The sequence below is a fragment of the Puma concolor genome, chromosome B2 (assembly GCF_028749965.1).
Source record: "Puma concolor isolate L17-30 chromosome B2, mPumCon1.1.hap2, whole genome shotgun sequence".
NCBI lineage: Eukaryota > Metazoa > Chordata > Mammalia > Carnivora > Felidae > Puma > Puma concolor.
The window spans coordinates 50,973,854-50,999,979 of NC_141671.1; the positions used below are offsets into that span (position 1 = coordinate 50,973,854).

Below are 26,126 nucleotides of genomic sequence, written 5' to 3' on the forward strand. Positions count from 1 at the left end.
AAGATGCAGAAGAATTGGAATTCTTGTCCACTGTTGATGGGATTATAAAATGACACAGCCAGTATGGAAAACAGTATGGGAGGTCCTCAAAAATTTTTAAAAATAGAATTACCAATGATGGAGCAGTTCCACTTCTGAGTATACAGTAGCCTCCCCCCACCTTATCTGTAGGGGATATGAGCCAGGACCCCGAGTGGATGCCTGAAACCACAGAGTGGTGAACTCTATGCATATCCTATAAATACATACTTATGATAAAGTTTAATAATAAAATAGAACAATTATAACATGCTGTAATCAAGGTTATGTGAATGTGTCATCTCTCTTTCTCAAAATATCTTGTACTGTATTCACCCTTCTTCTGATGATGATGTGAGATGATAACATGCCCACATGATGGGATAAAGTGAGGTGAGTCATGTGGGCATTGTGATGTAGCATTAGGCTACTATTGACCTTCTGAAGTTATGTCAGAAGGATCATGTGCTTCTGAACCACGGTTGCCCGCAGGATACTGCAACTGCAGAAAACAAAACTGCCATATAAGGGGGGACTACTGTATACCCATAAGAACTGAAACAGAGTCTTGGAGAGATACTTGCAAACCCATCTCCATAGCAGCATTATTCATGATAGCCAAAAGGTGGAAGCACCCAGGTGTTCGTCGACAGATGAGCAGATAACCAAAATACAGTGTATACACACGATGAAATATTATCCAGTTTTAAAAAGGAAGGAAATCCTGACACACGCTGCCACATGGATGAACCCAGATGACATTATGCTAAGTGAAATAAGCCAATCACAAAAAGACAAATGCTGTAGGATTCCACTTATATGAGATACTGGAGTAGTCAAACTCATACAGAGAGAAAGTAGAAGGGTGTTCATCAGGGCCTGGAGGAAGGGGGAATGGGGAGTTGCTGTTTAATGGCTATGGAGTTTCAGTTTTGCAAGATGAAAAGAGTTCTGGATATTGGTCATACAACAACGTGGATGTACTTAACACTACTGAACTGTAGAATTAGAAAGAGTTAAGATGGGAAATTTCATTAGGTATATTTGACCACAGTTAAAACAAAACTTATGAGAAAGAAAGTAATGTATTAAGGGGGAAAGGGAAAAGTGCTACAGAAAACAAGAAGCAGAGCAGAATAAAGGGCTCTAGAGGGCTCAGGAGGGTACAAACGGTATGAAATCAATTGGGGGGTGGGGATGCCTCCTAGAGAAGGAGCGATTTGAACAAGGACTGGAGGAAGTGTTTGTTTCTTGGCTGCTGTTACAGTCAGAGTCTACATCTTCCCAGGCCCACAGGTGGTGTGCAGCAATGCCAAGGCAATGCCCGAATGGCGCAAAGTGTAAAGTTTACGTTGGCAGGCAGATGACGCAGAAACTGTGGCCGTGGGCATTTCAACTCAATTGGAAAAACAATCCAGGCACTCAGGTGGCACTTGCACGGATTATAATCAGATGTCATCTGAGACTTGAGGTCATGTTACAGTAAAGAGAAATGGTTGTTCTCATACTTGGCCCTTTCTAAAATCAAACTCCATAAGCTAGAGACAGCAATCAAGAGTTTGATTTTTCAGTGCCTCCTAAGTTTGCATGTTGTTGTCTAGCCCATTTCCAATACGAGTTTTGAGCTCCTGCGTAGGACTAGGATTTTCAGGGCTTCAGCTGACCTTTGTGTCAACCCATAACTAGGGAGGGTAGCTCAAGAGTACTTATTCAGTTACTGTCTCTCTGGTAGGTCATATGGCATGGAATGGTGAGCTGCTTAGAAAAATCCCGTGACCTGGACATGTTTTATTACTAATTTATAAGGCTGGTATAAACAGGTATCAACTTGCCATCATTAAGCCAATACTTTGTACTCATGAGTAAAATGGAAAGAGGTCTGCAGCATTGGGTTCTTGAACTGATTTTCCCACATCTCATCTGTTAACCTTTTCCATGTCTAAAAAAAGAAAAGAAGTGGGGCGCCTGGGTGGCGCAGTCGGTTAAGCGTCCGACTTCAGCCAGGTCACGATCTCGCCGTCCGTGAGTTCGAGCCCCGCGTCAGGCTCTGGGCTGATGGCTCAGAGCCTGGAGCCTGTTTCCGATTCTGTGTCTCCCTCTCTCTCTGCCCCTCCCCCGTTCATGCTCTGTCTCTCTCTATCCCAAAAATAAATAAACGTTGAAAAAAAAATTAAAAAAAAAAAAAAAAGAAAAGAAAAGAAGTATAATGAGCATGTGTCTCTGCTTTGGAATCAGAAAGAAGTCCCTTATGATGCTCTCATCCCCACGCCACTGAACTTGGAGGGGAAATGAACATCTATGGATGGACAGGCACCTGTCCTGACCAAGGATTCTGAAGCTACACTGGCAGCCATTGAAAACACATACGCTGTCTGTGCCTCTCTCCCCAGGCTACAGCTGTGCAGTGATTGGGACTAGTAGGGACTGGCTAGAACGAGGAATGGATTCCCTCTTAAGTCCTGCCTGCACTGGTGGCAGTGACATTGGTTGACTGATCTGTAACATGCTTATCTGCTCAGTGTTTGATTTCTTTGACATCTAAATATATTTGCTTTCATCTTTATACACAGGCACTGCCTATGATCATTTAGCCCCAGGAGGTTACGAAGCTCAAGGTATCCCTTGTACCTCCCGCTTCTCCCAACATAGAGTGTTGATGGTAGAGACAGGCTTTTCTTTACCCTCATGGTGAAATGGTAACACATGGGAATGTGGCAGCCATTAGGTGTATACTGCTGTCATGAGATATATATCATTAGATGGCCATAGCAGTGGTTGGCAGCAAAAGAAGGAAAGCTCAGTGGCTTCAGCAGGCATTTCCTGTGAATACCCTCTGGGCAAATATCTGCACTAGGCTCTAAGTGGGGGTGGAGTGGGTGGAGGGAATTGAATGCCATGTGACACAGTACTTGCCCATTAGAAACTTATGAGCTGCTAGGGTATGAGAAAATTATCCAAACAACTGCAGGACAAAGAGACACACACTGAAAGCTACAGGTGAATGGATGGATGATATTGCTTCGCCTGGGTAATAGGAAGGCATGGAAGAGTCAGCATTTGAGAGGTGCCTTTGGGGATGGATGAAGTTTCCTGATGTAGAGATAGGGAGGAGTCCGTTCCAGGTAAAGGGAACAGCCTGGACAAAGACCTGAAGAGGAATCCACTTCAGAGGGATATACCAAAGAAGACGTGTACGAACTACACTGCAGCCTCATCTGTCATAGCAAATAAATGGAAACCACCTGCAGGTCCATCCACAGGAGGATGGACAAAGGATTGTAATTTGGAAAATACTCATCAGAGAAAATGAATCAACTAGAGAATCATGTCACAATTAATGTGGAACGACACAAAACATAATAAAGAAGGAAGACTGCAGGAGGTTAGATACAAAATTTATATTAAGGTTAAAAATAATGTACAAAACTATACATTGTTTATGGATATTTAATTTCATGATTTTTTATTATATTATTGCATGTAGTTATATAATTTTATAGTGTCAGTATAAATTGTATAGTTTCACCTGGAAACATTAGTGGGAATGAAAACCACCAAATTCAGTGTATAGTGACTGCTACTGGGAGGGAAAGATGGAATGGGTGGACACAGGAGGCTTAGTCTCGGGTGTATGTGTTTTAGAGACACATATACATATACATATGCATACATACATACACATAAACACTCACGCATACACACATAAATATACACATATTTTAAAATCTGAAGTACATATGACATGTTGAATTGACAAACAGTTGTTTGTTGTATTATCCTCCAAACTAGTCTGTATACTTGAAGTATTTCATAATTTCAAAATGAAAGAACAAGTCGCAAGGCATGCTTAAGAATAGCAAATGGTGGGGCTCCTGGGTGGCGCAGTCGGTTGAGCGTCCGACTTCAGCCAGGTCACGATCTCGCGGTCCGTGAGTTCGAGCCCCGCGTCAGGCTCTGGGCTGATGGCTCGGAGCCTGGAGCCTGTTTCCGATTCTGTGTCTCCCTCTCTCTCTGCCCCTCCCCCGTTCATGCTCTGTCTCTCTCTGTCCCAAAAATAAATAAACATTGAAGAATAGCAAATGGTGTAGGTCAGTGTTTTTCAAACCTAACATGACCCTTGGTAAGAAATATATTTTATTTTAGGAACTGGGAGTTGCATGACAGTACTTATCCTTAATATGTGGGGTGCGCCCTGACGTGTTCTGTTCTATTTACTCTATTTTGTTCTGCATGAAATGAAGCAGTGGGTGATGTTTGAAGATGCAGATTAAGGTTAGGGCACAGAAGGCGTTGACTGCCAGCCTCAGGAATGTGAGCTTTTGTTGGCAGAGAGGAGAAGGCCACTAGTGGCTTTGTGGCATATCATCATCAGAGCTGAACTTTAGTCAAGTCAAGTGAAACGAGGATAGAGTTTGTAGAATGCAAGCTCAGTTGGGGAGTTATCACCATCGTACAGCTGGGACAGTATATGAGCTTATGGGGGAATGAAAAGAAGGAACGAGCAACTTAAAAAGGAAAAAGTGGTTTGATGACTGATTTGAGGGAAGGGGGAGGAAAGGAGACATCCCAGTTGGATTTCAAGGCTAGCTGATTGGGAGATCGGTCAGACCAATCACAAAACTAGCTAGATCGGGAGTTTATTTTTAAACACACAACCCAGATGGATGTTGTGAAGTCTTGGTTGAGGTTAAAAGGCATGGATTCATAATGGTCTCATGTTTCATGAGTTTCTCCAGCAGTACATAGTACCTGGTGAGAAAAGAGAGAAATTGGGTGTAATCAAGGTGGGGCTAGGCAGGCCGACCCAGCGCAAGAGTTCAGGGTGAGGAGGGCTGGCAGCCAGGGTAGAAATGAAATGGCTGGCAGTGGGGCCAACTGGCTGGTCTAAGGGAGGAAAAAGGTTGGGGGACCAGAGGTCACGAGGAGCCTAGTGTGTTAGAGGGTGGAAGTGAGGATGTTGTGACCAGGAAGGAGGAACTTCAAAATCTGAAATCTTGGAGCTAAAACAGTCCTGACTGATAAAAAATCATGACCTTGGTAGAACTTGCAGGCCAGGCAGGTGGGTAGTTGTCATATAATCGAGAGGAAAGCTGGAGCTATGTGAGATAGTTTATAGTTATTGGTCTGAACTTTTCAAATAGAAGCTCCTGTATGGAATGACTAATGATTTTCAACCAGACCAGCTATTGATTATGAATTACTACTACAAATTGTAGAAAAGGTCACACTGAGAAGTGGAGAGGGGTCTTCAGAGGTCCCCTTCAGAGAGCTCTCGCCGAATGTCCCAGGAGAGGAGGCTCTGGCTAACACACCTAGGATGTTACAGGGAGCCAGGATTTCTGGTCATCAGCAGGTCAGAGGCACACAGGTACCAACTTCTCATCCAGCTCTTCTTTTTCCATTTACGTTTGAGGGACTTTCTTTATCCAAAACACAGGTGGCTGGCTCTTGGGACACAGAAGTCAGAAGTGATGGGGTCTGTCCATACCTTAAGGGCTAATTTGGTTTAAGGCTTTGAATAGATCATTTAAATAACTGATCTGTGCCTCAGGTATTCTCACAATCAAGTAACAGAAACTAAAAAAAAAATTTTTTTAATGTCTTGAATAATGTCCTCATGCAATTCAGTGAATTTCACAATTTAGTGTAAAGGAAGACATGTATACAGTCAGTTACAACATAATGCTAAGGCGGGTATGACAGGATGTGATTAAGTCTGCTTGAGGCTGTTGCTAAATTGCACAGAAGAGGCTATATCTGAGCCTGAATGTGAGAGAGAAGCAGACTTTGCTAGGCATAAACGGGTACAGCTAACACTGGGAAAGTGTGTAGCTTGTTCAGGGAACCAGGATGGACAGTCTGTTCTGTCTTCTTCTCTGCAACAAGAATAAAAAAGTAGGTCTCCCAATCTGCTAACTCCTGCTCCAATGTTATTTTACTTTATCTTTTTTCTGCCTGGTGTCTCTATTTCCTGCATCTTTGCTTAGGCATTCTTGGGCACAAAAGTGCTAATGGTAAGAGGAGATAGACCAAAAGTGAGCTGGTGACTGGAAATCAGTTAACAGTTTAAACACTGTTATGGATACCTACCACGTAGATGAACCACACACAGATAAACACATCCAACTCAAATGTTGTTTCCTTTTGAAAAATGCTCACATTTTCATTATCGAAGATCTCACTGGTTTTACCTTTAGAAGCAAATGGCCAGAGGGGAATCTTATTTCACTTTGTCCTTGAACAATTATCTATTGATGCATTCTGGGGCACCTTTAACTCTGATAGTTGCTGATAGGAGAGATAAAGGATGAGTAAGTCAGTGTTCCTGTCTCAAGAAGCTTGCAACCCAATCCACAGGAGAGACAAGCCTTTCTACACACACAGTGATATGGTGCTCGAGTCTGGATGTTCTGCTTACCAAATGTGTGGAATAGGTAGGTAAGTGTTCGGGGAGAAAAGAAATCAAGGTGGCCTGGAGAAGGCTTCATGACCAATGTGGAATTGAATTAAGGGCTTGAGGATATCTGAAGAGAAACTAAGAATGAAGTGGTTTGCTTGATTCTTGGGAGCAAATAAAAAGTCCAGGTCTTGGGACTACCAGGAGAGTGTACTGCATTAGCTGCAAAAGGGTTAATTTTTCATTGCTAGGGAAACTGCATACCTTACATGGGCTCCAACCTGGGCTTAATTTGTTATCAGATTCTTCTGCTATGGAAAGTACATTTCCCAGATTGATTTCCTGCCAGTGGAATCTGCAGCTCTCTTCAGGGTTCACCTGGGTTGGCCCCAGTCCCAGCAGGACTGCAGGTGGGTGATGAAGCTTCTTGCAGGCAAGAGGCTGGACCAAGCTAGAGGCTGTGTTACTGTGCCAGACTATACCTAATGAAGCCTGTAGTTACACTCTTACGGAAAGTCTCGGGGGACTCCTGTCCCTAGGCATTAATTAGCAGGCATTTCAGACAGCACAGCTTACCTTTACCCAAACAAGAAGTCTCTGAAGAAAAGCAATCATCATGCCCAGCTAACCTGTTGATTGACTTTGGACTGCTCAATGTGTTCTAAACTGTTCCCAGCGCCTCTAAATCCTGCCAGTGGAATTATATGCAGATACTATTTATTGCCTGTGGAAGGTACATTCTGTGTCTGTAATGATGCATTTTGAAAACAGTACCTGTTCAAGTGAGACTACCTGAGATGTGGGAAGCATATGAAGTAACAATAAAGAAAATGCAGGAATCCCAGCCTGAGGGTTCCAGCTGGAGAAAGAAAGGCACTCAGAGGAAATACCCTCTGCTCATCCTTTCCCAGAGCACCACAGCAAACTAAGGTCATCTTTTCTTTCTCCTATCAATATTATGGGGATCCACAGAGGAAGAGATTCAGAATTGGAAAGGTCACTGAGCCTAGAAGGTGACATGTGTTTCTGGTGTATCTGTGGCACACAGGAGCACCTCACTCTTTTTATAGGCAGGGTTCAGCCATGCCAGAAGCCCAGGTGGTCAGGGATTGACTGGATTATTAAGGCCATTTGGGTTTGTGTGCTGTGAGAAAAGTCTTTTGACAATATTGCATATATTGACTTTCCCAATCTAAGAGAACAGGATTGTTGCCTTAATGGCAGATGTTACGTATTTTTTTTCCCCTTCACAACTCCCATGACCATTGGCTTACATTATGGCAAGTATAGATAGGTTGCTTCTAATAATAATTAGTATGATATGCTAACTAGTTGAGCTCAAAATCCATAGAATAATGCAAATAAGTATGTATTTCTTCGTAATGCTGGGGTGGCCTTTTTTGGTGGGGGGAGTTGAGGGAGAGTGTCTTAAAATCCATTGTACTCATTAATCATGTTTTACCAAGTTTTACATATTTATGTCAAATATTCCTATTTGTAGAGTAGCAATAACCATTTTTCAGTTACAAAAGTAGTAAATGTTTATTTTTAAAAAGTATTGTAATGATAGTATCTACCCTAGAAAAAAATAAATTCCCCACAATCCCACCATGTAACAATGTCTGTATTAATGTTTTGATTATTCACGATCCCATGCTTATTCTGTGCCACATGCATATGTTTAAAAAAATGGGACACATTCATTTAATTTGCTTCTCCCTTGTAACAGTGTCTTCTGTTCATTTTAATATTCAGCAAATCCCTGTTGAGCATTCATAATGTACTAGTCAGACCCTATCTAAGTGTAGGGGAGACTACAGTGAAAACACAAACAAAAACACATATATCTTTCTATAGCAATATATGTAAATATCTACATAATTATTTTAATAGGTGCATAGTATTCTATTGTATAGATTTATCATAATTTATGAAATCAGATCTCCCATTTTTGGATATTGAGATGTTATTTATATGTTAGGTTTTCTTAAATATGGAGAAAATATGCATTGACCATTGGTGAATCTGACTTCATGTCCAAATTATCTCTGCTAAATAGCAGGATTCTTCTGGTAGTCCCACTCTTTAAAATATGACTTTATAAACACTGATACGATATTTGTCAGATGTGGCTACAGAGATCAATGTGAGGGGCTCTTGGATGGCTCAGTCGGTTGAGCATCCAACTCTTGGTTTCAGATCGGGTCATATTCTCACGGTTGTGGGATCAAGACCCAAAGGAGGCTCTGCCCTGATGGTGCCAAGCCTGCTTGGGATTCTCTCTCCCTCTGCCCCTCTCCAATACATGTGTGTGTGCGCGCGCGCGCGTGCGTGCACGTGCATACTCTCCCTCTCTCAAAATAAATAAACTTAAAAAAAAACAACAACAAAAAACAAAGATCAATATAGGCCTAGCAGCCTCTCACTTGATGAATGACTGGAGATCCTGAGGTTGTTTGAGGCTGTTTGAAACTTCGTGTCTGTCTCTGTTGGGCCAAAGGCTGCTCAGAGAAGGTTCCAGTCCTTGTTAATTGACCCCAAGTTGGCGTTTTGGCTGTTGTTTCTTCCCAGTCATTTATAGTTATGCAGTGATGTGTGATGCTTGGCTTCTATGGACTCTGGAAGCATTTCTTCTGCTCTCTTTGATGGAAATCGCTGCTCTTTTGTTCTCTGTCCAACAACCAGCAGGCCACCTTCCTGCCATCTGTGTGAGCCACCCCCCAACAGTGACATGAGGTGATGTCACAGGATCTGTTCTTTGGTGATTTCAGCACACTGCTTGATCTTTTATACAAAGCAAAGCACAGCCCAGATGAATTGCAGAATTTTACAGCTTGTAGAGATTATAACTCCATTTTATGGACAAGGACACCAAGTATAGAGAGGTTGAGTGACTTGCCTAAGGTCCCATAAGCTGGAACTAGAAATCGGGATTTTAAATTCCTCATCTGGTGCTTTTCCAGGGAATCAGCTATTCTAAGCTTGTGGTCCATTAAACTAGGGTCCTTGTAACAGACCAGGGAATATCACTGCTTTGGAGCACTTCTATTTGGCCTCCAGATAAAATGTCATCAGTAGCAAACTATGTCCGTTTGCCAAATATGGAACTTTTCATTTAATTCTCTAATTTGCTAATCATGGAAAAGACCTTTTAGATAGCATGCTACAGATGTAGCAGAATTCAGTGACTGGTCTCAATGTTAGTATGCTTTCCCCCAACAGGCTGATAAATGACTTCAGTCATTAGGTTTGTGATTGGAATGTCTCACCACACCAGTTCTGCAAAGCCAGTCATAACAAATGACATGTCTCTAAGATGAAAGAAACCCATTGGGTTTAGGATCACTTTTATCTGGGTTACAGACCCACTTGGATCGTCTGATCGATTTCAGTAAGATTTTATGGAAATCACATTTTCTTCTCTTGGACAGTATTGGAATATGATTTACAAATACACTCAATGGCAAATAACTGAGTTTTTTGATACTGATTGCTTTTGTAAAGCCAGCTACAAATTATCTTTGTTAATGGAGCAAAGCAGTTTTACAGCAGCACATCTGAAGTTGCATATCATCATATTTGGGTTTGGTTTTAGAACACAGTTTTTGAGGGCATAGTGGTTAAGAGCCTAGGGCCAACTGCTTCGGGTTACCTGCTGGCTCTGGGACTTATTGTGTAGCCTTGGGCAAGTTGCTTAACCTCTCTGTGTTTCTGTTTCATCAGCTGTAAAATGGATATGATGACAATAATAATAATACTAATGCCAGATAGCTGTTAGGAAGTTTAAATGAGCTAATATTTGCAAAGTACCTAGAACACTGTTGGGCATGTGATAAACACCATGTGTTTGTTATTTTCATTGTTGTTGTTATTATATTAGGACATTTTCACTCCATTCAGTCATTTATTCAACAACAACTAATAGGAACATCTCCTATGTGCTAGGCACAGTGGGAGGTGATAAAAGATTCTCAAGCCCTCAAAGGACCTTATAGTTTAGTGGACAGAGAATATATAAGCACACCTCAAAGACATTGCAGGTTCAGTTCCACACCACCAAAGTAAAGCAAGTATTATAATAAAGCGAGCCAAATGAATTTTTTGGTTACCTAGTGTATATAAAAGTTATGTTTATACTATACTATAGTCTATGAAGCATATAATAGCATTATGTCTTTTAAAAACAATGTATATACCTTAATTTAAAAATACTTTATTGCTAAAAAATGCTAACCATCATCTGAGCTTTCACTGAGTTATAATATTTTTGCTGTAAGGGGTCTTGCCTCAATGTTGATGGCTGCTGGCTGGTCAGGGTGGTAGTTGCTGAAGTTGGGGTGCCTGTGGCAATTTCTTAAAATAAGACAGTGAAGTTTGCTTCATCAGTGGACTCTTTCTTTATGAACAATTTCTCTGTAGCATGTGATACTGTTTGATAGTATTTTCCCACAGTAGAACTTCTTTCAAAATTGGGATTCCATCCTCCTCTCAAACACCACCACTGCTTTATCAACTAAGTTTATATAATATTCTAAATCCTTTATTGTCATTTCAACAGTCTTCCCAGCATCTTCACCAGGAGTAGATTCCATCTCAAGAAACGACTTTCAGTGCTCATCCATCCATAAGAAGCAGCAGCTCTTCATCCACTCGAGTTTCATCACGAGCTTGCAGCAATTCGGGCACATCCTCAGGCTCCACTTCTAGTCCTAATTCTCTTGCTGTTTCCACCACTTCTGCACTTACTTCCTCCATGGAAGTATTGAACCCCTCAATGTCCTCCCTGAGGGTTGGAATCCACTTCTTCCAAACTTCTGTTAACATTGGTATTTTGACCTCTGCCCATGAATGTGCTCAATGACGTCTAGAGTCATGAATTCTTTCCAGGAGGTTTTCAGTTTACTTTGCCCAGAGCCATCAGAGGAATCATTGCCTATGGCAGCTATAGCCTTATGAAATGTGAATTGAATAACATTTGACTTAATTTATATTATAAATTTTATAATTTAATTTATAAACTATAGAACTTAATTATGAATTAAATAATAAGACTTGAGAGTTGAAATTACTCCTTGATCCATGGCTGCAGAATGGATGTTGTATTAGCAGACATGAGAACAACATTAATTTGTACATCTCCATCAGAGCTCTTGGGTGATGGTACTTTGTCAATAAACAGCAATATTTTGAAAGGAATCTTTTTTTTTTTTTTGAGAGTAGTTCTCAACAGTGGGCTTAAAATAGTCAGTAAACTATATTATAAACATGTGCTATCATCCAGGCTTTGTTATTGCATTTGTAGAGCACAGGGCAAGTAGATTGAGCATAATTCTTAAGGGCATTAGGATTTTTGGAGTGGTCAGTGAGCACTGGCCTCAACTTAAAATCACCAGCTGCATTACTCCGCAATAGGAGAGTCAGCCAGTCCTTGGAAGCTTTGAAGCCAGGCAGTGACTTCTCTGTAGCTGTGAACATCCTAGATGGCATTTCCTTCCAATAGAAGGCTGTTTCATCTATACTGAAAATTTGTTATTTAGTGTAGCCACCTTCATGAATTCTCTTAGCTCGATCTTCTGGGTAACTTGCTGCAGCTTCTACATCACTTCCTGCTTCACCTTGTGCCTGTTATGGAGATGCCTTCTTTCCTGAAACCTCATGAATCAACCTCAGCTGGCTTCAAACTTTTCTTCTTCAGCTTCCTCACTTCTCTCTGCCTTCACAAAATTGAAGAGAGTTAGGACCTTGCTCTGGATTAGGCTTTGGCTTATGGGAACATTGTGGCTGGTTTAATCTTCCAGCCAGGCTGCTAAAATTTTCTTCAGCTCAGCAATAAGGCTGTTTCACTTTCTAATAATGCGCGTGTTCACTGAAGTAGGACTTTTGATTTCCTTCAAGAACTTCCCCTTTACATTCACAACTTGGGCCTATCTTGGCTTTCAACATGTCTTCCTCACTAAGCTTAATCATTTCTAGCTTTTGATTTAAAGTGAGAGAGGTGTAACGCCTCTTTTCACTTGAATACTACTGAGACGCCATTGTAGTGTTGTTAATTGGCCTTATTTCAGTATTGTGTCTCAGGGAATAGAGAGGCCTGAGGAAGAGAAGAGAGACCAGGGATTGGCTGGTCAGTGGAGCAGTCAACAAACACAATGATTAAGTCTGCATTGTTAAATGGACACAGTTCATGGTACTCCCAAACAATTACAATAGTAACAACAAAGATCACTGATCACATATCAGCATAACAAACATGATAATGAAAAAAAAACTTGAAATATTACAAGAATTAACAAAATGGGATAGAGACATGAAGAGAACAAATGCTGTTGGAAAAATGGCTCTGATAGACTTACTGTATGCAGTATTGCCACAAACTTTCAGTCTATAAAAAATGCAGTAACTGGGGGCACCTGGCTGGCTCAGTCAGTAGAGCATGTAACTCTTGATCTTGGGGTCATGAGTTCAAGCCCCATGTTGGGCATAGAGCATATTTTAAAAAAATGCAGGGATGCCCAATTGGTTGGGTTGGTGGAGCATATGACTCTTGATCTTGGGGTTGTAATTTGAGCCCCCAAGTTGGGTGTAGGGATTACTTAAAAATAAAATCTTAAAAAAATGCAATATCTGCAAAGCACAATAAAGCAAAGCACGGCAAAACAAGGTATGCTTGTAATGTAAACCAGGACACTGTATTTATACAGAAAGGGGAGGCTTATAATGGAGGGTAGTGCAGGGGTAGCAGAGGCAAAAGAGCACCTGAAGGGAAGGCTTCACAGGGGAAATTTGAACTTGGCCATAGGCATCAGTGCTCTGGGCACTCCATGCCTTTGTGCTTGTGTACAAAGACCTGAAAGGATGGCAGAATTACTGGAACACAAAGTAAAAGTGGCAGGGTCAGGGGACGGTTGGAACTAGTCATGGAGATACACAGGTAGGGACCAGAGGGAAGGCCTTCTATATCCCAAAGAGGTGCCTGTGGGAGATAATGAGGACCCAAAGTAGGACAATGGCCATGCCACTTCTAAGCCCCCCCAGAGAGGGAACCCAGCAGGTGGAAGAGGTTACAAGAAGCAGTGAGGGCAGTGGGCATACCTGGTATAAGTGGTTAAATCTGTTACTAGGAGACTGGAGACAGGTCCAGGCGCTGTACTACTCATCCACATGGCTTCTATCTGAAAGTTAAATAGTTATTTATGGACACTTTATTTATTTATGTTAAATGGTTATTTATGGACATTGTTTGCACTATGTTTCCAGAGGACCGCAACACAGAAACAGGTCATTTCATTGTTTTATTTAAAGTTACTGAGGGGTGCCTGGGTGGCTCAGTTGGTTGAGCGTCTGATTCTTAGTTTTGACTCAGGTCATGATCTCATGGTTTGTGGGATCAAGGCCTGAGTTGGACCCTGTGCTAACAGCACACATCCTGCTTGGGATTCTGTTCCTACCTCGCTTTCTCTCTCTCCTCAAAATAAATAAATAAACTTAAAACAACAACAACTGTAAAACATCTTTCCTTTAAAAAAATTTAAGTTACTAAAAAAAAAAAAATTAAAATAAAAAAAATTAAATTACTGAAAAGGAAATGCATTCTGGGTAGTTTTCATTCATCAAAACTAGGTAAACAAAACCAAACCTTAAAAATGCATACTTTGAGGGGCACCTGCGTGGCTCAGTCAGTTAAGCGTCTGACTTCTACTCTGGTCACTATCTCACGGTTCATGGGTTTGAGCCCCTCATTGGGCTCTGTGCTGATGGCTCAGAGCCTGGAGCCTGTGCAGATTCTGTGTCTCCCTCTCTCTCTCTGTCCTTCCTTTGCTCACATTGTGTGTTTGTCTCTCTCTCAAAAAAAAATAAACATTTAAAAAAATGCGGGGCGCCTGGGTGGCGCAGTCGGTTGAGCGTCCGACTTCAGCCAGGTCAGGATCTCGCGGTCCGTGAGTTCGAGCCCCGTGTCAGGCTCTGGGCTGATGGCTCAGAGCCTGGAGCCTGTTTCCGATTCTGTGTCTCCCTCTCTCTCTGCCCCTCCCCCGTTCATACTCTGTCTCTCTCTGTCCCAAAAATAAATAAACATTGAAAAAAAAATTTTTTTAAATAAATAAATAAATAAATGCATACTTGTGATTTCTTTTTTAAAAGAAAATGTAAATATACAATTCTTGACTAAAATGTCAACTTATTGCTATGAACATAGCAACATATTGCTAGAAAATTCTATTCTGCCTTATAGTAATTATCTTTAATTTTTCTAAACAGTTTAAAGGAGCACCTGAAATAGAACTTTACGACTGGACCCCTACATAAACCAAAATGTAATGTAATATTTTTAACACTTTCTTATATAAACATTACCTGAATTCATGGCACAGATACCATACTCTTATTATTAAAATAGAGTTAAATAACAGTTCATATTAAAATAGAACTTTAAATTCCAATTCTATTATAACCTGAGTCTAATTAAAACTCTTTATAAAGCAGTTGGGGAAGGTGTTATAAGGATTCCCAGAAATGAACCAAAAACTTTAAATGCCTTTTCAGTTTTCAAAGACTGCATTAACATCTGATATAAGGCAAAAGAAAAATTATATATTACCAAGTTATAATCCTTTTGTGAGTTCTTTAAATATTACTAGTACTTTAATGTGCATGTTTTGTCTCTTCAAAGCACTATTCAACTACTGCCCATTTTATTATTATTTATCCTCTTTTTATCCTGAAAAATGGAAAGACAGGAAATTACCTCCCACCTACCTTTTTTTAATGGAGAAAGTTACACTGAATAGTTTAATGTCATAGGCATTACCACACAGCTAATTGAGTAGAGCAAATATGGAACAGCCAGATCCTCTGAATCCCAAACCATTATTTCTTTTTTCCCTTGACCTTGCTGAACAGAAGGAAATTGGTGCCATATGTCTGGGCCTAAAGAACTATTTATTCAGTAAATAATGATTAGGTGTATAATTTTATATGCTGAGCACCATTTTAGACATGGGAACTTGCACACTAACAGAGCTGGCCACAAATAGGGGCGTGAGCAGAGTAAACCAATGATAAGTACTCCAGGACAGAAGTGTGCTGGGAAGAGCCCTAAAACCCAGTCTGAGGGGTAGGAGAGGCTTCCTGGTGGAGCTGGCTCCTGGGCAGAATGTTGATGAGCTGGGTTGCTGGACTGACTGGAGGCTTGTCATCATGTGTGGAAATAAAGAGTGTGGCACTTTTGAAAAACTCCCAGTATTGTGATCCAGGCCATTAAAGTGGCCTGGAGGTGTAGATTGAGAGGAAAGTGGTCAACAGAAGTAGGACTGGTAAGGGCTTAAAGTCTGTGTTGTAAACAAGCAATGGTGAGCTACTGGGGGCCATGGGGAGGGGAGTGGTATTCAGATTTCCGTTTTTAAACTATCACCCTGAAGTGGTTCAGAGAAGAGAGGGTGTGGCGGACATGAGGCAGGGGAACCATCACTTAAAGAAGGTCAGTTATGACACTGCTGTTTTTATCCTCTGCATCAGTTCATTTTGAAGCCTTGAGTGGAGAGCAGTAGAAATGGAAAGAATGCATGGATTCCAGAAATGGTGAGATAAAACCAACAGGCCTAGATGACTGATTAGATGTAGGGGAAGGGTCAAGTCTGGGTTGAAGGACAAGTTGGAAGATGTTGAGTTTGAAGTGCCCATGGGATAGTCAGTTGGACAAATCCAGAGCCACTGGATATTTGAATCCAAATTTCAGGAAAGATCTGGCTACAGGTATATGTGTGGGAATCATCTGGTACAGGTGCTAGCTAAAGCCAAGGGTGTGGGAGAAGTACCCGCACCAGACGGACCGTGGAGGTAGAAAAGGGGCAGATGGCAGACCCCTGGAAACACCAGAGTTGACAGGGGTGGTGGGAGAAGAAAACAGGCAAGACCAGAGAGGGTAGCATCACTAAGGCTGAGAGAGGGGCATTGGTCAGCAGCATGAATCCCCACAGCTCAGGTGAGATGAGGATCAAACAGGCTTAAAGCTTCAAGGATGAAACATGAACTCCCATCTTCTTTCTGCAACATCAAATCTAAACTCCTTTCAGTAATGCTGTGGCACCTACCCCACTCGCTTCTTGATTACTCCCCAACAGCCCCTCTGTTTATGGGCCCACAAAGAAGCCACAGCATTCCCTTCCTGGGAATTCCCTTTTGCCCCCTTCCTGAAATGCCCTGCTCCTCACCCCTTTACTTGTCTAAGTCCCAGTGTGCCCCGAGTGAGCTCCGCTCTGGAGACCTGTTTGTATTTCAGTCTACTTAATAATTATATGCAGTCCAGTGATGTTGGCTATAGATTCATGAAGTTTGAATCTTCTTGTAGGCTGCTTGGGGAAAGGGGTCTTATTTTATTCTTCCTTTGTGGCCTTTGTAGTCTGCAGTATTGTTGAGCAGGTGATCCACAGAGCTCCTCCAGAGCTCTGCACATGATCAAAATATGACTTGAGTTTAGCCAGTTTATGAGGATTCTTCAGGAAGATTCCATTTCAGCTGTTTCAGCAGAGGAGCTGGAGCATAACCCTGTGCAGAAGAGATCATTCTAAGGTAGCATCTTGGTCAGCTGATGGCCATATCAGCTCAGGGAGAAGTCATGGGGACGAGGCCAGGAATGAGGGAGGCACCCTTAGTCTGAGCTTTAGTCAGAGCTGGGACTGGAAAGGCTGGAGGTATGTGCCTGCACCAGTATCATGATGCCAACAGGTGATTTCCTCCAAGAAAGATTCTCAAACTTTCTAGTTGGCCCTTTGAAGACTATTTCTGGAAGTACTGCACACTCTGGAACAGTGAAAGTAAATCCTGTCTATGGGGGTAAACTATGGGGGACTCCACTTGACAGGGCTTCTGAAGTTAATGCTGATTTTAAAAATTATACTTTGTTACCATTGCTGTGGCTGCTCTCTGGTGAAGGGAGAATTTTATGGCAGGGGAAGGGGCAGTTGCTAAGCAAAGGACAAAGAAATAATCCGCTCTCTTTCTGACTGTTAGTTTAGAATTTTTCATTTTTCACTTCCAAAGTGTAAAAATTTAGATCCTCTTCACCCACACATAGATGACCTAGATCTTTGCAGCACCCTCATTACTGATAGATAAGACATCATATCTTGAGTCGGAGACCATTGTGGTAGTGTCCCTGCAACTATACTCCGTGGGTGTTGGGCTCTCTCCATGGGTGTTGGGCTACACACTCCAGAGGATGGGGTTATTAAGGAGACCCTGAGGCTGGTGTGGCAGCACTTTAAAGATCCTTGGAGGGGCACCTGGGTGGCTCAGTCGGTTAAGCATCCAACTTCGGCTCAGGTCATGATCTCACAGTTCGTGAGTTTGAGCCCCCCATAGGGCTGTGTGCTGACAGCTTGGAGCCTGGAGCCTGCGTCAGATTCTGTCTCCCTCTCTGTCTTCCCCTCACCCACTTGCTCTTTCTCTCTCTCTCTCTCTCTCTCTCTCTCAAAAATAAACATTAAAAATAATTAAAGATCCTTGGAAAAGAAGCTCACATTTGCAAGGGAAATAATGATTCTGCCATTTTTTCCCCCTGTGCATCCTTTCCTTTGAAGTTAAAACCGTTAGGTCTTGTACTTCTTAGTTCTAAAACCTCTCCTAGTTTATTTTCTGTAAGAGAGAACTAGAAATAATTTTCTGAAAAGAACTCAACATAAAGCCATGAAGTTAGGTTAGTGGTATGAGGACTGGAGGAACACTTGGGGTCAGAGCTCTGCAGACAGGGTTTTCTAGAAACTGACAATAGAGCAGTATCATGATCTGTCAGATCATGTCCTCAGAATGGACAGATGCCAGTTGGTTCCCATGTCTAAACTGTGTTGAGTTCCAACCATTAGACAATCAAAACCTGAGTTTTCAGTCTTTAGAAATTCACTTGCTTTGTTTGGTTTATAAGAACCTATTGTCCCAGACATCCTATTTTGAGGAGACAATGATGGGCAGAAATTGTACAGACATGTGTTATTTAACTTTAGATGTGGAATTGTCTCCAGTTGGTTTGGGTGCCCAGGGATGATGGAAACACCCTTGATCTTAGACAGCAATGCTAAGGTGGAGCAATTCTACAGCTCATATCCCCAATGACTCACCTTTACTTTTCCCAATCACAAAATCAGACCAATATTTCTGATTTTTCTCTCTACTTCACAAGAGATGGAAGAAGCCTGTATCTAAAGAATAGAGCTCTTTAATTCCCCAGAGCTTCAACAAAGCCCAGCTCCCCCAGGCCACATACTTCTCAGCCAATAGCTACCAGACAACTTGAAACATTGCCCCATGTCCTAGGCCCAGCCATGCAGTGCGTCCACTTGATCCTAGGGCTGGCATACTCCATCTGTTCCCACCATTCCCTGTCCCTCTCCTTTACCCCTGCTGTGTTGTCACCAACTGCCACTGGAGTTTAGTTGGAGGAGTCTTAACTCAGGCTCTCGGATCCTCCTGCTGGCTGACAGTAGAAGCACTGCTTAGCTTTTTCTTTTGTTTTCTTTTTCTTTCTTTCTTTCTTTCTTTTTCTTTTCTTCTTAATTTTTTTTTAACGTTTATTTATTTTTGAGACAGAGAGAGACCGAGCATGAACGGGGGAGGGTCAGAGAGAGAGAGAGAGGGAGACACAGAATCTGAAACAGGCTCCAGGCTCTGAGCGGTCAGCACAGAGCCCAACGCGGGGCTCGAACTCACGGACCGCGAGATCATGACCTGAGCCGAAGTCGGACGCTCAACCAACTGAGCCACCCAGGCGCCCCTTCTCCTCTTTTCTTTTTTTTTTTTTTAAATGAATTAAGGTATTCTGATGACTTTTTTTCCTCTCTCCCACTCTCCCTCTTTTTGTCCTTCTGACTCCATAATCCTTAGTAAGCATTTTATATTTTAGAGTTTCTCATTTAACCATCACAACTATCCATATGGTATGCAGAATTATTACTCCCATTTTACAGACGAAGACACTGAAGCCTGGACAGCTCTATAACTTGCCCTGTTACCCAGAAAGTAGCCCCAAACCAAGGATTGACTCCATGTCTCCCTGAGCTTTTTATTTTTTTACATTTTATTAATTTTCATGCCCTACATTTTAGATCATTATCTAATTTTTTTCTTTTTCAATATTGATTAAGAAATGTGAGCCGGAAGATTACATTTTCTTCACTAAAATTAGTAATACTTTGAGAAGCACTTGCTGTATCTCTCCCAGCAGAAGGGCTCTGAAGGAAAGGAGCCATTTCAATAAATCAATCAGATTTTGAACTGGTCTGAGGAAAAGAGGTTAGAAAATATGAAGTACAGAAGGTAGCTGTATACATGCTGAAAATCCATTTCTTTACCAAAAAAATTCACATGAAATTTTGCAGCTCTTTTGTGATATATTTTGTGAAATAATTGCTATGCTCCTCTGGCTCATCTGTCATGTAAAAAAAATTCTAAGTGTAAGTTAAACATTTTTGAGGTCTAAAATTCATTGGGTACAGATTTAGGTGCCCAGGAGAGCAAATGCAAAACGACTTGCTTTCCAATTTAATTTAAAAAGAAAACAAAACAAAAAACATCCCCCCCCCCCCAACTTTTACAGTTAGATTTTTATGTTGAATTTAGGCCAGGTGTTAATTTTGTTTAACTGTTAAAGTATTTCCCAGAATATGTATTGGTCTTTACCAACCAAATTGATGACTCATTTGCCTATCTTTACTCTGAAGTTCAAGTTTCTACTGCTTATCTCAGATTTTCAAGTTACTGGTGAAATTAGTGGATATTTTAAGATCAGGTGGTCAAGAAATGTAAGCTGTCATTAGTAACATCAATATTTATCATTTTTAATATTTCAATATAATGTCTCATACTATTAAAGCCTGTCTGGTAACTACATTTTAATAACATCTGGGAAACTTCAAGGTACCTCTAAAGGTACCCTTACGTACCTTCCTGATATCATTAAAACAGGCTGGTTAACAGCCCTATCTTACAAGATGTGCCTTCACACCGCAGTGGGTTAGTAGAGACGAAACCCCAATCTTAGGGTGGTAAGGGGGGCGGGGGTCTTAGTCCAACTCGATTACGTACGGATGAAACAAAAATGAGGCTCAAAGAAGCTGTCTGCCGCTCCCCGGCTCCCCTAACGCACTCGAAGCCCTAAGCAACCCCACGGCCCTCGCCGCCTCTGCCCCGTCCGCCTGTCTCTCGGTTTGCCGACTTTCCTCTGTTCTCTGCAGGTTGCCGCCCCGCCGGCCGCCATGACGACCGCCATCTTGGAGCGCCTGAGCACCCTGTCGGTGAGCGGGCAGCAGCTGCGCCGCCTGCCCAAGCTCCTGGAGGACGGCCTTCCCAAGATGCCCTGCACCGTCCCCGAGACGGACGTGCCCCAGCTCTTCCGGGAGCCCTACATCCACACCGGCTACCGCCCTACGGGCCACGAGTGGCGCTACTACTTCTTCAGCCTCTTTCAGAAGCACAACGAGGTGGTCAACGTCTGGACCCACCTGCTGGCCGCCCTGGCCGTCCTCTTGCGATTCTGGGCCTTCGCTGAGGCCGAGGCCTTGCCGTGGGCCTCCACCCGCTCGCTGCCCCTGCTCCTCTTTATCCTGTCCTCCATCACTTACCTCACGTGCAGCCTTCTGGCCCACCTGCTGCAGTCCAAGTCGGAGCTCTCGCACTACACCTTCTACTTCGTGGACTACGTGGGCGTGAGCGTCTACCAGTATGGCAGTGCCTTGGCTCACTTCTTCTACAGCTCCGACCAGGCCTGGTACGAGCTGTTCTGGCTCTTCTTCTTGCCAGCAGCTGCCTTCTGTGGCTGGTTATCTTGCGCGGGCTGTTGCTATGCCAAGTATCGCTACCGCAGGCCTTACCCAGTCATGAGGAAGATCTGTCAAGTGGTGCCGGCAGGGCTGGCCTTCGTCCTAGACATCAGCCCCGTGGCACACCGCGTGGCCCTGTGCCACCTGGCTGGCTGCCAAGAGCAGGCGGCCTGGTACCACACTCTCCAGATCCTCTTCTTCCTGGTCAGCGCCTATTTCTTCTCCTGCCCGGTTCCTGAGAAGTACTTCCCGGGTTCCTGTGACATTGTGGGCCACGGGCATCAGATCTTCCACGCCTTCCTGGCCATCTGTACGCTCTCCCAGCTGGAGGCCATCCTCCTGGACTACCAGGGGCGGCAGGAGATCTTTCAGCAGCGCCACGGCCCCCTGTCTGTCTACACGGCTTGTCTGTCTTTCTTCTTCTTGGCGGCCTGCAGCGCTGCCACCGCAGCCCTCCTGAGGCACAAAGTCAAGGACAGGCTTACAAAGAAAGATTCTTGAGGCTGGCAGGTGGAGTGAGATGTGGAGGCAGCCTGTCGTGATTTGGGAAAAAACCCAGTACAACATTAGGAGTTGACTTTTTGTCTTTTAAGAGTTGCTTTTAAATTAATACATATTTCCAAGGATATGCCGTGGCATTGGAAAGCCAAAGGATTCAAGAATTTTGTTGTTATAGTTGTTGCTAATAAAAGGAGTATTACTTTTTCCTCTGTGTCATAGCCTTACAAGATACAGGAAGGGAAGGGACCTTGGCTAAGATTCATGGGACACTAAATTAAGGGTGATCTTTCTGCCCGAAAACGTAGGGGAATTCTGACTTTGGCCTCGAGGGGCAAGTCCTGGAGCTGAAGGGATAAAAAAGTTGGGACTGGAAAGTAAGTGTGTGGCTGGTCCACACCGTATTGGAATGGCCATCCTACTATGTTGGTTTTTGGTAATTGAATAAATTGAGCCAAGAACTCGATTTCATTTGGATTTCGGATTGTCCAGGGTGGAGAAGTCAGAATCTTCAAAATGACTCAGTGAAACCCTTAGACATAATGAATTACTCCGTTCATCTGATTTCTGGTCCCTTCTCTCTTGCCCTACTCTGCCACTGACTCTTTTCTCAGGATGATGTCTGCCTGGCTGTTTTCTCTGCAGTGTTGTCACTCCCATCTGTACCTTGCATGGTAATATAGAGGAATATGAAGGAGTCATATTTCCAGAAAATGCTTGGATCCATGTGGACATTCAGAAAGCTTATTCTCATATAATAATAATAATGTAGATGGTACTAGAAAGTGCAGTGCCAAGAGCCATCAGGAGACCCAGCCAGTAAGCATGGATACTGTTTTGTGTCATAGGACACTTCTGTTTTATACCTGTAGACTGCAGTACTTGAAATCTATTAGGGCTGCCTTACAGGCCAGAAAATCTGGGGCATGTGCTAGGGAATCTCCAGATTTGGGCCAACATGTTAAAAAAAAACAAAACAAAACAAAACAAACACTAATAGAGCGAAGTAGTTCTGAGGGTCCCTGTAGGGACTCGATTATTTCAAGAGGAATCCAGGGACTGGCCTCTTAACTAGATGCCACCACATAAAGGACCCACATAACTACCCTGGTTTAAGGTCCTCCAGCAGGTGGATAACCACCTCAACTTAGACCTGAATCCTTAAAATAACCAAGCCCCAGGACAGATGAACATATGTGCTCACTGTGGGTCAATGCCTGAAGGTTCCTTTGGGTAAGAATGGTGAACCAGGTACTCTGTAGCTAGAATTTCCTTTTGCCCAGTAGCTTCTATGGGATAAGCGGTACTTGCGATTGATGTGTTCTGGCCGCACAGCCTTCTCTGAGGACCGATTTATGTACTAATCCTGTGAAGGGGGCTGTGTTGACAGAGGAGCCATGGGAGTATTCTCAGAGGCCATGTTTCCTATCAGGATAAGGTCTCTGTTTACTACAAAGGAAACTGCTTTGTTTTCAGGCCAGTTTGATGAAATTTTTCTGTTACTAGGTTATTTTGTTATCTTCACGTCTTTGTTTTCTTCCTTTCTCTGAGAGATTTGTGGATTTTGTGCCTTATAAATGGAAATGTATGAACACTTTACTTAATATATGGCCATGCGGAATTTTCAGTTTTGGGTTATAGGAATAAGGAAAAAAAGAATGCATTGCTTTTCAACCGGTGGATGAAAAAACGTCAGAACACCAGAATTACTTATCATTCAAAAGACTCTGTCAACCTGCATTTTGGCAAAAACCAAACAAACAAAAAACCACTCAACTGAAGCTTTCCTATAATCTTCATATCAAGAAAGCATATGTCTTGTCTGCTACATGGAGTTCCTAGATGGATTTCTTTGTTAATTCTTAAATACCTGAACTTCTGTGCTACCCAAGTGTCTTACATAAGCTTCTGGTGTCTAGTCCAAATTCATCACAAAGTTGGCAAAACTGAAGCCAGTTGAACTAAACAAGAGAATGGGGGGGTTGTACAAACACATCGCAAGAGGGTCAGTTTAAAATGGGGACTAGAAAATGTTTGAAATATTCACTTTTACGATTCAAAGACTGTATTTTAAAAGTTGGGAGGGAGGTTTAAATCAAGCTCTTGGATATGGTGGTGGTCCTGTTGGATGTAGATCTTCAGGCCAAAGGCAGGTACTTTTTAGAAGAGAAAGCCGGAAAGAGAGCAGTGATCTTCAAATGCGGGTGACAGAGCAAGGCCAGCTGACACACTGTAAATGGTCTGTGACAAGTTCAGATAGACTAACCTCTTAAGGTATTGCCATGAAATTATTACTTTAATTTGCACAGGTATCGGTCCTCCAAGTGATTGGAAATTTTTAAAAAAGTATAAAATTTTTCACCAGAGATATTTGAGGAGCACTGGGGACTAGGTATCTCATTAAAATACCAGTATCTTATTCAAAATATATAAACACAGAAAATGCAGATGGTTTAAACTACTCAGACTTTTGAAGGATTAAAGACTCCTTTTAAAACATTTGCATTAAAATGAGTGTATCAGCAAGGAACAGACTTCGTTTATTTAAAAGAAGTAATTATTTGATAAAGGAAGTTATTTTACTCCACCATAGCCTCACCAACAGTTGACATCTGGAAATTCTGCCAGTTATCTCTCTGTCTCTATTAAAATGTAAATGCCTCTGGAAAACCTAAACGATCAGTCATTTACATCTTGTGAATAAAAGTTTTGATGGATTTGTATGAGGCCGTACTCAAGGTAAGGAGATGGGGTATCAGGACACAGCAGATGGGGACACATTTGCCTATTTCCATCTTGCCTAGTACTTCCTGCCTTGTAATTACCAATGAGCTAATGTTAGTACGCTTCAGATGTTAAAGTTTCATTTCCCAACTCTGCTAAAAGTACCTCACTCATTAACAATATTCTCAGTCCTCTAATTGGAATCTTGAAATAGTAGGAGCTCAGGCTGTGGAATGAAGGTAGCTCATTCCTGATTCTGTTGCCCCCTGTCCACAAAATGGTACCTTATCTTAATGTTAAGTATATTGTGTTCTTCAGATGCTGCACTGTAGTTTCAAGCTGGCCCTCCAGATGGCGCTCATGTCTTAGCATGGCCATTGTATCCAAATCTTTGGGCTATTAATTGTGTTGGTCCTATTGTTTTGCTTGATTGCTCCGCAAAGAAAAAATGGAACTATTTTCTGTTTATATAAATCTACTTACACGAATGACCATTAAACAGATTTTGTATATGGATTGTTGTACTGTCAACAATTATCTTGTTTCTTTGACAAGGTTCTTTAAAAAAAAAAAAAAAGTTTACTTATTTTGAAAGAGAGAGAGTACAAGCAGGGAAGAGGCAGAGAGGAGAGACAGAATCCCAAGTAGGCTACACGCTGTCAGCACAGAGACCCTGGAAGGGCTCAAACTCACCAATGGTGAGATGATGTCCTGAGCTGAGATCAAGAGTCAAGATGCTTAACCGACTGAGCTACCCAGGCACCCCTCTTTGACAAGGCTCTTGACAAAGGCTACTTTGACAAGGCCCGTCTTAAAGAAAGGTTTTATCTAGACAAACATTGCCAGGAGGAGGAGGTCAGGACATTTTATATTCACCAAGAAGTAGGAAAATACAAAAGCTTAAAACATCTTCATACCCCAACCCCCAAAATACATATAACACACCTGTGAGTAGATCATATTGCCACCCCCAAAAGCTATGGAGTTGATTTCTCTGAGGATTTCCATCTAATTCAATAAATACTTCTAGTTTTATGAACAATAGTGCTAAAGATTTCAAAATTTTGAATTGATGGACTATATTTTTAAATCTAAAAATTATGAATTATAATTATACTATAACAGCTATTATAATGGATGTATTGTGGAATGTGGCACCTATGAACCAAAGGATTTTGTAGCCCAACTCTTATATTTAAATAGCTGTGAAAACAAAGTCATTCTCCAGGCTACTCAGCTTTAGGCCATAGTACAATCACAACGGTAAGAAAACACCATTTGCCTGGGTTGAGGCGCTGATGGAATTATGGATGTCCTTCTTGCCCAAACCCTTTTCATGACCAATAGGGGCCCTAGGTAGTTTGCAAATGCTTCTGTTGTCACTGCTAATAGTTTAACCACTCTTCAATTACTGATTCATCAAGTATGTATGAGCATCTGCTGGTGGCAGGCACCATGTTAGCTCTGGAGATACCACAGTAAGAAAAACAACAACAACAACAACCAGGGATCCTTCTACAGAGAGTTTTCAGACTGCTAAATGAGAACCAGCATCTTCCCATGGTGGGCCATCACAGGGTACCCCTCTAGGTCTTGATCCCAGTCTGAGGGCCAGATGGCAGGCCAAACCCAGGGGAGGCTGGGACTTTCTTTGTGCCAGAATATTTTCAAAAGGAATGAGC

The 26,126-nt window shown here is 42.2% G+C and overlaps 1 protein-coding gene across 1 annotated transcript in view; it reads left to right on the forward strand.

The window, feature by feature from the left end:
- PAQR8 (progestin and adipoQ receptor family member 8) overlaps positions 1-24,960 on the forward strand; it is a 44,475-nt gene extending 19,515 nt beyond the window's left edge. The window contains exon 2 of the mRNA XM_086707063.1: positions 20,638-24,960. Coding sequence (XP_086563189.1) covers positions 20,659-21,723 — 1,065 coding nt within the window. The 5' untranslated portion in view covers positions 20,638-20,658 and the 3' untranslated portion in view covers positions 21,724-24,960. The remainder of the gene's footprint in view (positions 1-20,637) is intronic.
- The last annotated feature ends 1,166 nt before the right edge of the window (positions 24,961-26,126 follow it).